Source organism: Cynocephalus volans, chromosome 5 (genome assembly GCF_027409185.1).
Source record: "Cynocephalus volans isolate mCynVol1 chromosome 5, mCynVol1.pri, whole genome shotgun sequence".
NCBI classification, from domain to species: Eukaryota; Metazoa; Chordata; class Mammalia; order Dermoptera; family Cynocephalidae; genus Cynocephalus; species Cynocephalus volans.
In genome coordinates, this window is record NC_084464.1 from 54,031,913 (window position 1) to 54,044,297 (window position 12,385).

General features: G+C 40.0%; 1 protein-coding gene across 1 annotated transcript in view; it reads left to right on the plus strand.

The window, feature by feature from the left end:
* The window catches only part of BICRAL (BICRA like chromatin remodeling complex associated protein), a 61,095-nt gene that overhangs the window by 44,830 nt on the left and 3,880 nt on the right, over window positions 1-12,385 (plus strand). The window contains exons 6-11 of the mRNA XM_063097771.1: window positions 3,692-3,797; window positions 4,751-4,851; window positions 5,966-6,027; window positions 6,689-6,834; window positions 8,118-8,212; window positions 10,292-10,394. Of these exons, the coding sequence (XP_062953841.1) occupies window positions 3,692-3,797; window positions 4,751-4,851; window positions 5,966-6,027; window positions 6,689-6,834; window positions 8,118-8,212; window positions 10,292-10,394 (613 nt within the window). The remainder of the gene's footprint in view (window positions 1-3,691; window positions 3,798-4,750; window positions 4,852-5,965; window positions 6,028-6,688; window positions 6,835-8,117; window positions 8,213-10,291; window positions 10,395-12,385) is intronic.

Consider the following 12,385-nt stretch of genomic DNA (forward strand, 5'->3'; position numbering starts at 1 on the left):
CTAGGTACATTAAACTACTTACTGTGTTAAATGTTTTCTTCACTGATTCATTCATTCAACAGTATTTGAGTACCTCCCACTTGCCAATCTCAGGGGTATGACAATCTAATTCAGGCAGACAGATAAGCCAACAGCCATAGCACAATATTTTAAGTGCACTGGCAAAAGTAGTTCAGAGTGAGGGCCAGCCTGTGGCTCACTTGGGAGAGTGTGGTGCTGATAACACCAAGGCCACGGGTTCGGATCCCTGTATAGGGATGGCCGGTTAGCTCACTTGGGAGAGCGTGGTGCTGACAACACCAAGTCAAGGGTTAAGATCCCCTTACCGGTCATCTTTCAAAAAAAAAGATAAGTAGTAGTCCAGAGTGCCATGCCCGGAAGAGGAACCTCTAACCCAGACGGGATGGTCAGGGAAGATTCCCTTGAGATAGTGCTTTCTGAGCTGAGACCTACTAAGGGAGAAGGAGAAATTATCCAGGCAGAAGGATCTGGGTGAAGAATGTTCCAGGAGTTGGAAACAGCAAGTGCAAAGCCTGGAGAGAAAAGAGGCTGTGGTGCTGTGGGCAAAGAAAGACAAGTTCAGGTGAGGTGAGGAAGATGTTAGGTGGGAAAGGTGGGCAGGGACCAAATCATACAGGTTTTAAATGTCATGTTAAGAACCCGTGTTGTAATCCAAGCCTGTAATAGTGAAGACCCACTCTAGACTTAAGGCAGGAGAGATGGTGAGAAGTGAGTGGACTTGAGACCTTTACTGAACCCAAATCCAGCTGCCTGCCACCAAATGAAAGCAAATGACTTAGAAGTCAAATGTTGGTGAAGAAGGGAAGTCAGCTTCATTCAGGAATACTGGCAACTGGAAGGAGATGTTCGGCTAACCCATCTCCCTGGTAAGCCTGAAGGTGATGGGCAGATTAAAACCATCTCATAGACTCAGATTTACTGAGGAGTCTTTATTTTATTTTTATTATTTCGGCAGCTGGCCGGTACAGGGATCTTAACCCGTGACCTTGGTGTTATAAGACTGTGCTCTAACCAACTGAGCTAATTGGCCATCCCTACTGAGAGGTTTTTAAAGAGGAGGCTGAAGAGATATGAGCTGCGGGGGCTACGTGTAAGGGGCCAGGTGCACATTCACATTAGGGCACCATCTGGCTTCTCTTCTCATCCTTGATGTTATCTTAGGATCCTGCAGGATTTTGATTTGCTTCAGAGTGCAACTAGCATAGATTTATTGATGTCTCTTTTGGTTTCTCAGGGTCTGGATAGTATGTGTCTCATGGCAAGTCTGCAGCTCCAGGCTGACTAGAAAACTACTTTACATTTGTGTAAATAATGTCATTATGCCCTGTAACCAAGGTTCAAAATATCAAGTAGCCAAGGGAGAAGAGGGAACTCAGAGGGATGCATACTAAGAAAAAACTGTTTTAAAAAATTTTCCTCTAGCTCATGCAGTTTTAGGTCCCAACATAGCTTCAGTCCCGTTCACTCCAAGACAATTGGGTTAGACAGAAATTGTGATTGATTAGCCATAGCAAGGAGCAAGGATGATTCGCGGGCTCCTGCCAGTGACACCCAGGTTCACTGAATAGAGAAATGAGCAGAGAAGTCAGTTTGAAGGGAAGTTACTGAGTTTAGTTTAGGGTGTGTTTGTCAAGTCTGAGGTACCTGTCGGATAACCAGGCTGTGTGACAAACAGAACAGCTATATATGCTGAAGCTTAGGACCAATATAGGCTGAAATGAGATTGACCAGCATATAAATTCTAATTGAAACAGTGGAAGTGGATAAAATGGACCAGGGACACTGTGTAGATAGAGAAGACAGCCAAAAGAGAACCCCAAAACACTTCAACATTTAGGGGATGGACAGGGAAAGAGGAGTCCACAGGTGACAGTGAGAAGGCTCAAGAGGGGAGGAATAAAACCAGCAGGGTTGAGCATCTGGGAGGCTAAGAACAGAGACTGTTGCAGGTGGGAAGGAAAAGGTCCCCAGAGTGAAGCGCCACCAAGAAATGGAGATAGGGACTGGGATGCTTCTGATAGATTCAGCAAGTAGGATGCTGCTGTGGCCATGGCAAGACTTGTCTCTGTGGAATGGTAAATGCAGAAGCCAGACTGCAGTAGACTGAGGAGAGGGTTTGAGGTGTGGTAACGAGCATAGACGGCCTTCAGAAAAATGAAGGTAACTGATGGGGTGATAGTCATGAGGATGTGTGGGGCCAAGGAAATTATTTGTTTAAGATGGGAAAAACTTGTGCTTTTTAAAAAGCTGATGGGAAGAAGGACATGCATTACACAGCGTTGGTAGGATTTCTTGTAGACAGAAGGTGGGACACCTCTTCCATTGCAACAAGAAAAGCGGGAGAAAGGTGAATGTGGAGATGCAGGTAGGATTGTAGCTTTGGTGGTAAAAAGTTGAATGAGTTCTCATCTGGCAGATAGGTTTGAAGATAATGAAATACCATTCGAAGGAGCTGGCTAAGGGAAAGAAAGGTTTGCTACACAGCACAGCCTTGAGGGCCCTTCCCTGCCAATGGAAGAGTGAGAAAAGGGACCATTTTCAAGTCTTTGATGACCTTCTCCAGTCTTTCTTGGATGATATCAAATTCCTTTCCATTTTTATTGTAGAAAAGAAAACCAAATAGATAATTAATTGCTTAGAACAGAAATGTTAACATGAGTTAGTTTGCCAGTGGTCAGGCATTTCCAAGGTCTGTGTGAGTGCCCACCCATGAATGTGTGGTGGGAACATTTTGCTTAGGCCAAAGTCATAGTTTAAGTCCCCTGTGGGGATAGTTAGACTAAACTCTTAAGTACACTGATAATATGAATGATGTAAAACTGAAGAAAAATCTCTGAAAACTTACTGCACTATGAAGTAGTAATGGCAGAGAGGAATAAAAATTGAGGTTAATATACAAGTTTTTTTATCATCTTACTTAAAATGCATTGTAGAGATAACTTTTTATTTTAGAGATAAAAGGAACTTGATGTTCTTGAACATCTTTCATCTTTCTCATTTATAGAAAAGGACACAATAGTTTAAACATTGGATTAGTTTTTCTAATTATATTTTGCTCAGGCGAATACTAAATTGAATTTACATTTCCCAGTTACATGCCACCTGATGTAAACTAGATTACATGGCACATGATGCAAACTAGAGACCCATCATATAGCAAGGGTGAAATGTACTTTACATCATCTACACTGCAAAATAATGAGTGTTGACTGTAGCTTTGGGGTTGGCCCTTGGGCCCTGATCAGGTGCTTGGACTCTGTGCAGACCCCACATAGGAACTGGTAGTCAGCATCATAATCCTAGCATGTGTGATATAAAATTACCAGAAATAGAAACTGTTAGAGATAGGAACTGAATTTCCAGCCACAGTCTTTGCATCTAAGCACCACAACACAGCAATCCCAGGAGCAAGAAAATAGTCTGGTATCAACTCAGCATCCCTACTGAATGGTGTCAAGAAAATTCAGTGTACCAGCCTATGGATTTTAAAGAAAGTACTTTGCTGTTCTCCCAATGTGATAAGAGAGTAATGTTTTAAAACTTTTGTTTTGTAATCTAAGCTGAAAGTGATGCCAGGTAGGAATTAAGAGGCTTGGTTGGCATTTTAAGTACTCCATTAAAGCTTTTAGTAATGAAATTAATTTTTCCATCTTGGTAATACATTTCACAGGCTCAGAAAAAAAGTTTGAATCAGACTTCCCCCATTTCCACTTCCAAGACCACAGATGGCCTGAGGCCAGCGCAGATCCCTGGGCTGTTGAGCACCGCACTGCCAGGTCAGGAGCCTTTGTAGTAAGCTCTCCTCAGCTTGTCCGTGTCCTTCCACTCTTCTCTCCTCCCTCATTCTGCATGAAATCTTTCTGGCTTAACCTCACCTCCACTCTGATCATTCCTTTTTTATGTATCCTTTCCACCCAAATAATATACTAAGTTGCATCAACTCTAAGATACCATCAATTGTAAGATATACTACTTCGAAAGAAAAAAGCACTTCTAATTAGATTATGAGGCATTAAATTATGTGGAAAAAATGTGCTTCTTAGAAACAATGAAATTGGTATTATATGGCACATGTGACTTCATGAGTATCCTCATGTTGCTTTACGTGTGTGTGTTTAGGATTCCTTCACCACCATCCCCAAACTGAAAATATTGTGGGCTACATCTTCCATTTAAGGCTGTGACCACCTGCACTACTCAATTAGTACTAAAAAAGACAAAAGCTTGACTGTTGCTAGTCAGCTCCCTGATTGAGTCTCCACTTTCCTTAGGTTGTATTTTGGGATTCTGTAGTACTGGCAGGTTACTGGCTTGAGACCTGTTTCTCAGACTGTAGATAATTTGAAACTATAGCTATTACAGCTTCTGTTTATTACTATTTTTCTTTTTCTTTCTTTCCTTCCTCACTTCCTTCCCTTTCCTTCCTCACTTCCTTCCCTCCTTCCTTCATACAAGGGTACTTCAAAAAGTTCACAGAAAGATTCATATCACCTTTTAATTCTATTTTTCCACAAATTTCTTGAAGTACCCTTATAGACTTTAATAACCACTGCCTCAAGAGCTTACAGATAAATGCACTACCCTACTCTGCTTCTTCACAGGCAGCATCCATGATAAAGAAATCCCTTTCAGAATGTTCAGTATCTGTATACATTGGGCTCTAGGTGTTATGCAATGGACCTGATTAACTGTTTCCGTTAAACATTGTCTTATGTATTAATTCTAATAGGACAGGATTCTGGAAGCAAAGTTTTATCGGCATCCTTAGGAACTGCACAACCACAGCAGGAAAAAGTAGTCGGATCATCTCCTGGCCCGCCAACTGTGCAGGTACAAAACTATTTGGATAGCTTCTTCTTGATGTTTAGCATAATTGAATGAAAATGTAGTTGTGTCATCTGTTCTGTTGCTGCTGTCTAGCATTGTGTACACAATCAGCCCAGTCCCCTGTGTTCCCACAAAAATGTGGTCACTTGAAGACCTTCTTGGTGGGCCAACCCTTGTTACATTTATGTTTCTAGGATGAATGTGTCTATTCTATTTCTGACATGTTTACAAAGCTTCATTAACCCATTACGTCCTCATGGACTAATAATAAACTAGCATTCAGCACATGCTAAGCACTCAAAAAGCATTATTTACTATCATTATCATATCAAAAGTGGACCTATTCTTCATTATGCTAAGTGATTTTATTTTCTGCAGTAGCAGCCAAGAGAGTATGAAGTAGGCAGTCCCTATGGTCTTTTGACCCAAGTTTGGCTTTTAAACCTAAAAAAATCTCAAACCACTAAAGCTGGCCGGTTAGCTCAGTTGGGTAGAACATGGTGCTGATAACACCAAGGTCTGGGGTTCAGTTCCTGTACCAGCTAGCCAAAAAAAATTCAAACCTTTAGTCTAAAAGGGAAGAACAGAGCTGGTGGTTAGCTCAATTGGTTAGAGCACTGCCTTATAACAACAAGGTCATGGGTTTGGATCCCTGTACTGGCCAGCCACCTAAAAAAAAAAAAAAAAAAGCCCTATCAGATCACACATCGGGATTGTATGTAACAAGAGCTTAAAAGTGTTTGCTCCCTTATTTACAACTGAGAAGACGGATTAAGTAGAATCTACTGAGTTTTCAGATGTATACGGAACTGGTACCCACATATATATTTCTTCAAAAACATAATGATGCATTTGTAGAGGAAGTTAAGGATTCAGGCTTTAAAGTACTGAGTCGTAAGGAACTGACAGTACAGCTTTCTATAATCTTGACATAGTACAACTTTGCTACATGGATGGAGTCTATGGATTTATTTTTAGCAGGGCACATTCTACAGTCTTAGAATATGCTCTTCATAGGTAGTTGAAAACATTTCAAACATAGTGACCTTTGTGTGTAACTGTATTCTGCTTATCTTTTCTATAAAAGGGAATAATATGAGGTGTGTTTTGTCTTTAGGTGGATAGCCATTTGGGAGGACTAAAAAGGCCTGCTGCAAAACAACTAACTAAAGGAGCTTTGTGAGTCACCTTTGGAAATGACAAATTAATCTTGAACATTTCTCTAGGTCCCTAATCTTCAATAAATATAATAATATAATAAAAGTCAGGTTTATAATAATGAGTATATTAGCCTTTTAAAAATTGTACTTTGCCCTTCTTGGACAGCCACCAAAAAAAAAAAAAAAAAATGTACTTTGAAAATCTTTTTCTATAGTTTGTTTTCATTAGTACCTGTAAATATATCAAATGTAGTTTGAGCCTACTGTTTGCTCTTTTGTTCTTAAGGAGAGAAGTTCTTTGTCTTTTTGGAGACAAAGCGTCCCTGAGAAGCATGGTTTGATAAACTCCTATGCTCAAAACAGAAATGTTAGCACGAGTTTAGTTGGCCAGTGGTCAAGCATTGCTGAGGTCTATGAGAGCACCCACACATGAGTGGTTGGTGGGAACACTGTGCTTTTGAGGTCAGTGTTATAGTTTGAGTCCCTAGGGAGATAGTTAGACCAAACTCTAAACCCACTGTGGGATACAAAACATAAAACTAAAGAAAAAACAAAACTACTGTACTATGAATAATAACATCCCTGTTTGCCTTATTTTCTTTGCATGCAAATAAACATGATGATTAGATTTGACTTCCTACCATGATTCTACATTGACAATGGCCATTTCTCTTTTAAAGCATTCTCCAACAGTTACAGAGGGACCAAGCCCACACTGTGACACCTGACAAAAGTCAATTCCGATCACTAAGTGATGCAGTACAGAGACTGCTCTCCTACCACGTGTGCCAGGGCTCCATGCCCACTGAGGACGACTTGAGGAAAGGTAAACAGGCCGTAACCCCCTCCCATGGCTGCCCTGTGGAAGAGCAAGAGCCACGTCACCCCAGATGGTAGACAGTTGTTGGTTTTAGTTACAGACCTGATTTGTTCCTGATTTAATCAATTTCCCAGTCCATGTTTAAGGTTGTGACTTATTCTTCTCAGTATTCTATGAAGGGGATACCCAAATGTCAGAATGTTTTATTGACCAGTTGGGGGACAGTGAATACAAAGCCTTGTTTGGACTGCTGCAGATGGTATGGCTCTAGACAGCGTACTCTACACAGCAATTTAACATAGTCCTTGCCTTTAGGCAGAATGTATACCTTTAGCTGTTTCTACCAGTTTTGTTAATTAGATAGATACTTTAGTCCACAAAAGCATTCCCTGAGGTTCCAAAGTGAGTCTAGGGCACTGGCTATACATCAAGAAACTGGTAAACAGGTTAGGGATAAGGGCCCCCTCTCCCACCCTAGAACTTAGCCCATTCTGATGCCTGGCCCTGCTGCCATTCCCAGTTTTATGGCTTAGTTGCATCTGTCCTTCCCACCATCACTGCTAAGCCTGACTTTACCAGTGCCCTCCTCTGCTTCACTCCATTCCTGGGCTGCTACCAGTCTTGTTCTTCCTGGCCAGAGTCTCTGATCTCAGAGCACAGTGATTTCTGTCAGTCCACTGGGAGCTTCTCTGGGACATTCAGGGAATAGGGTCAAGATTCAGCATTAAACAGAGGTGTGAAGACTCTGAGAAGAATAGTGAATCAGAAAATGTCAGATCTTTGAAGACCGACAAAGGACAGAGCCACAGGACCATGACCTGTGAGATGTCACGAACTAGTTTGTATCTTTACGTTAAACCAGTCTACCCAGCCCAGGCAGTTGGACTTTATTGTTTCAGCTGCTTTAGTTTTTCATATTATTGGAAGGGAGTGGAGGCTTTGCTCATCTAAACCAGCAGATCACTCTCTATTTATTGATATTTATTGCCGGTTTGTTATATAGTTTTATAGGTGTTATTCAAAGGTACTGTGCTTTTGGTCTCCTAATTACAGTTTAAGTAGGCTAATAATAAAGTGAGTTTCTGTGACCACATACCAGTGGATAGTGCAGAAGAAAGCAGTGCAGAAGTATGTTGCTTAACCAAGGAAAAGCTAATCAAAGAAGAGAAAATTGCCATGGACAAGCCATGTTTGAATAATGGAAGAGTAATGCATTTCAGTCTTAAGAAATAAAAGACCTACTGTGTGATTTACATTTTCTTACTATTTTCTCTCTCTCTTTTTTAAAGTGGACAATGAATTTGAAACAGTTGCCACTCAGCTCCTAAAAAGGACCCAAGCTATGCTTAACAAATACAGATGCCTGCTCCTAGAAGATGCAATGGTAAAATTCCTGCTACCATGTTTGTTTTTTAAAACTCCTCAGTTGTAGCCACTAATCAGAAAGAAAAGATTTAAGGAGTTACATTTTCAGAACATTGTTTAAAAGGCTCAGACAGGTTGGCCAGTTAGCTCAGTTGGTTAGAGCACAGCCCTATAACACCAAGGTCATGGGTTTGGATCCCCGTATTGGCCAGCTGCAAAAGAAAAAAATTAAAAATAAATAAAAAGCACAGATATTTAAGACTGCAGAAAAACTTACACTTAGCTGTTACTTCAAATAACAGCAGCTGGGCTGGCTGGTTGGCTCAGTTGGTCAGAGCACAGTGTTGTAAAACCAAGGTGTAAGGGTTTCAGATCCCCTTACCAGCCACCCACCAAAATAAATAAATAATAGCAGCTAACATTTACTGTACTTTACTGGGTGGATTACACTTAATCAATACTTTTCTTTTCTTATTTAATAAATGAAGAAAATAGGGTTTTGATTAAGTAACTTGCGCAAGATTACATAGCTAGTAAGTTTGCAGTCATTAGTAGAGCTAGGACACAGACCAGGACCATCTATCTGAGCCCCATTAACAATCTGCTCCTGTCTGCTGCCTTTCACAGATGTAGAAGAATTGGAGGCAACTGCTGAAAACTGTTCAGAGTAACATCTGAAAAGACTAGCTGATAACAAATGTTAAAATTAGTTTTATTTTGTTTTTAACTGAGAGGTTATTAACAAACCATAAAAATCACATTGAATTTTAAAGTGTACAACTTGCTGGTTTTCAGTATATTCACAAAGTATGCAACCATCACCATTATCTAATTCCAGAACATTTTCATTATCCTAAATAGAAACTAAAATTAGTTTTGAAGCACCAGTTAATTAGAGAAAGGAATAAGATATCTCCAGAAATGATGGAAAGACCAAATCTATTCTTAGATTTTAGAAGCAGTTTTAAAATCACATAGGCTTTAACCTATAAATTGGTCTCTTACAAGTCATTTTCAATTTTGAGATCAACTTTCAAAATGTACCTTGGCAGTGTAATAACACCAAGATCAAGGGTTTGGATCCCTTTACTGGCAAGCCACACACACAAAAAAAACTAATTTACCTTGGGACAGTGGTTGAACTACATTATAAACATATACAATATAGTGTAGATATCTATATGTATGTATGTATGTATGTATGTATTTACTTAAATATATAATTTACTTATAATTATGCCAGCAAATTCTATAATAGTTGTTCTCATATTGACAAACATTTTTGAAACAAAACTCTGAGAGATCAGAAAAGACCAGCTCTATCATTGATGAGGAAAAGGCCACTTATTTGGTGAAATTATCTTGTATCTGCCATGAATTTTTATGTTAAATAAGACCTAGAAATATATTTTAAGATTTGATTCTGTACAGCAAAAGGCTTAATAAAAGAGAAATAAATAAAAAACACAATTAGGGCTGGCTGATTAACTCACTTGATTAGAGCGTAGTGTTGATAACACCAAGGTCAAGGGTTCAGATCCCAGTACTGGCCAGCTGCCAAAAAAATAAATAAAGATAAATAACACAATTGAAGCATAGAAGAATATAGAGTAAAAAGTCATCCTAATGAAAAGATTCTAAGATATATTATTAAGTAGAGGGAAGAAAAAGAAAGGTACAGAACAGTATAGTTGCTACCATTTATATGTCAAAAGAAAGAAAGAAAGAAGTATATATGCTTGTGTGTTCCTAAGGTATCTCTGGAAGAGTATTTTAAACTGCTAGGCAGGTGGTTGCCTCCAGGGAGAGGCACTGGGTGATGGTGGATGGTGAGAGGTGGCAAAGAAGGAAGGCTTAGTTTTTACATGCCCTGCAGTACCTTTTGAATTTTGTACCAATGTGTAAATTACCTTTAAAAAAAAAAATACAGTTAAAAAGAATGCACCCTATGTGACTAGGATAAATATGACTAAATGGGACATGACTAGAACCTAGACACCAAATTCTTGTTTTGGATTGCTTCATTTATTCCAAAGAAGTGGTGAGATGTTTGGACTTGGTAAAAGACGTCTGAAATGACTGGCTCTCTCGTTTTCAGCGGATTAATCCCTCTGCTGAAATGGTGATGATCGATAGAATGTTCAACCAGGAGGAAAGAGCTTCCCTGTCCCGGGACAAGCGTCTGGCACTTGTAGACCCTGGTAAGGAGCGTCAGAGTAAGAGTAGAGAGGTGCCATGGTTCAAGGACCATAGGGCCTTTGGGGAGTCTGTCTGAGCTGACCTTTGGGTGAGAAACCTTAGCATATTATTGAGTGCCTTGCTGTGTACAAGTCATAGTTAGAGGGAAATCATCAGTGAAATATGGTCCCTGACTATAAGCCAAGTAAATTATAATGCTGCATTGAAGTACTTTTCTCTCATCCCATCAGTTTCCTGCCAATTGCACGTACTTTAGATTTAACCCATATTCTGTCTTTCGAAAATGAGTTCTCTTTACTTCTTTTTTTTTTTTTTTTTTTTTAATTTAAAAAGATGACCGGTAAGGGGATCTTAACCCTTGACTTGGTGTTGTCAGCACCACGCTCTCCCAAGTGAGCCACAGGCCGGCCCTAGCTTCTAAAAATTTTTAAATCAAGTAACATTATAACAATTCACAATATAAATTCTACCCATGCTTTTACCATCCTATAAAATAAATGTTTAAGGCTGGCCAATTGGCTCAGTTGGTTAGAGCACAGCCTCTATAACACCAAGGTCAAGGGTTCAGATCCCCTTACCCGCCAGCTGCTGAAAAAAAAGAAATATTTATATTTCTCCAAGTTTCCTACCAGTTCTGGTTTCCATTTGCATAGATTATTTATATATAGTTACAGGTCAGATGCTAGATATGATTCTGTTTTCTGGTTTTCTTGCATTTGACGCATCTGAAGTTTTTATCATGTTGCTGTAGTCTTTAATATTTAATATACTTTTAATACATTAACTTGATTATTTAGCTCATTCTTTCCCCCACTGTTGGACTGTTTTCCTGTGGCTTTACTCCCAGTCCCCTATTGTCTTTTCTGGTACTTAAATATTAAGGTTCTGCCTTATGTTTGATGTGGTCAAGAAGTTCACAAACAGAACATATGATCCTTGCATTCAGTCTAAAGGGAGAGTCTGAAAGAAATGGTATATAACCTAGTAGGATCCTGAAATCTTTGCAAAAAGAAAGAGAATAATGTAGGATATATTTCTGTCCACTTTTCTTAGAACCTAAAGTCTCCTATTGCCTCAAAGTGAATTGGCTTGTGGATACACCCTGCTGCTGTGTCATAGCCCCTGAGACAGAAGCGCTACCCTGGCAGGGGCCATGCTTCATTCTCCTCTGTATAGTGCCCGCCCAGCCAGTGTTTGATGGATGAATCATCTTTTTAGATTTCAAGGCTGTATTCCCTAGATCTGACATTTTGGGATTTGGCAAACAAATTCATGTTCATTCTATACATACTCTTTGTGGTTTTACAGATGTTATCAAAGCCTTATTTCACTTGCGTTACTTCCAGAGTTAACACTTTTCTGCCCTTGCATAACAGCAATCTGCTTACTTCCATCTGTGCCCTCAACACCCCAAATCCTCACAGACGTTTTTCTTGCCATCCTCCTGGCACAGTTCAGTACTTGTTCACAGACACAGTTCCTCTGGCCTTCCAAACAGATATCACTTTGAATGTGTGTGGACCATTCATTTTGTGGTCTTGGAAAGTGATGTCAGGACTGAAGTGCCATCACCCAAAGACAAGTAGCTGTGTCCATCCCCCTTCTCCCCAAAGACACATTCAAGGCTCTCTGCTCTAAGGAGGAAACCAGGCTGTCACCAACACCTGATTTCCGTTTTCAGACTGTCTCAAAGCACTCATTAACAAAAAACTACTTTAAAATAACACTAAGAGATCAGCACTAAGTGGAGCTTTTTGTCTATCAGGCATCAAGAAACTACCTTTTCAGAGAGGTTTGAGCTTCCGGTCTGGAAGCTGTGGTTCCACAGCCTTGGTTACTCTTACAGGCTGCCCTCTCAGTGTTGTGCTTTTGCTTGTTCCTCTATGAAACCTGCTGACTCGGTGGGCTGGGCTGGGCTGGGCTGGGCTTGCCCTCAGCACCTGACTCACTGAGGGTCTATTGTGTGGTCCTTACTGTCTTGTTCACTCATTAA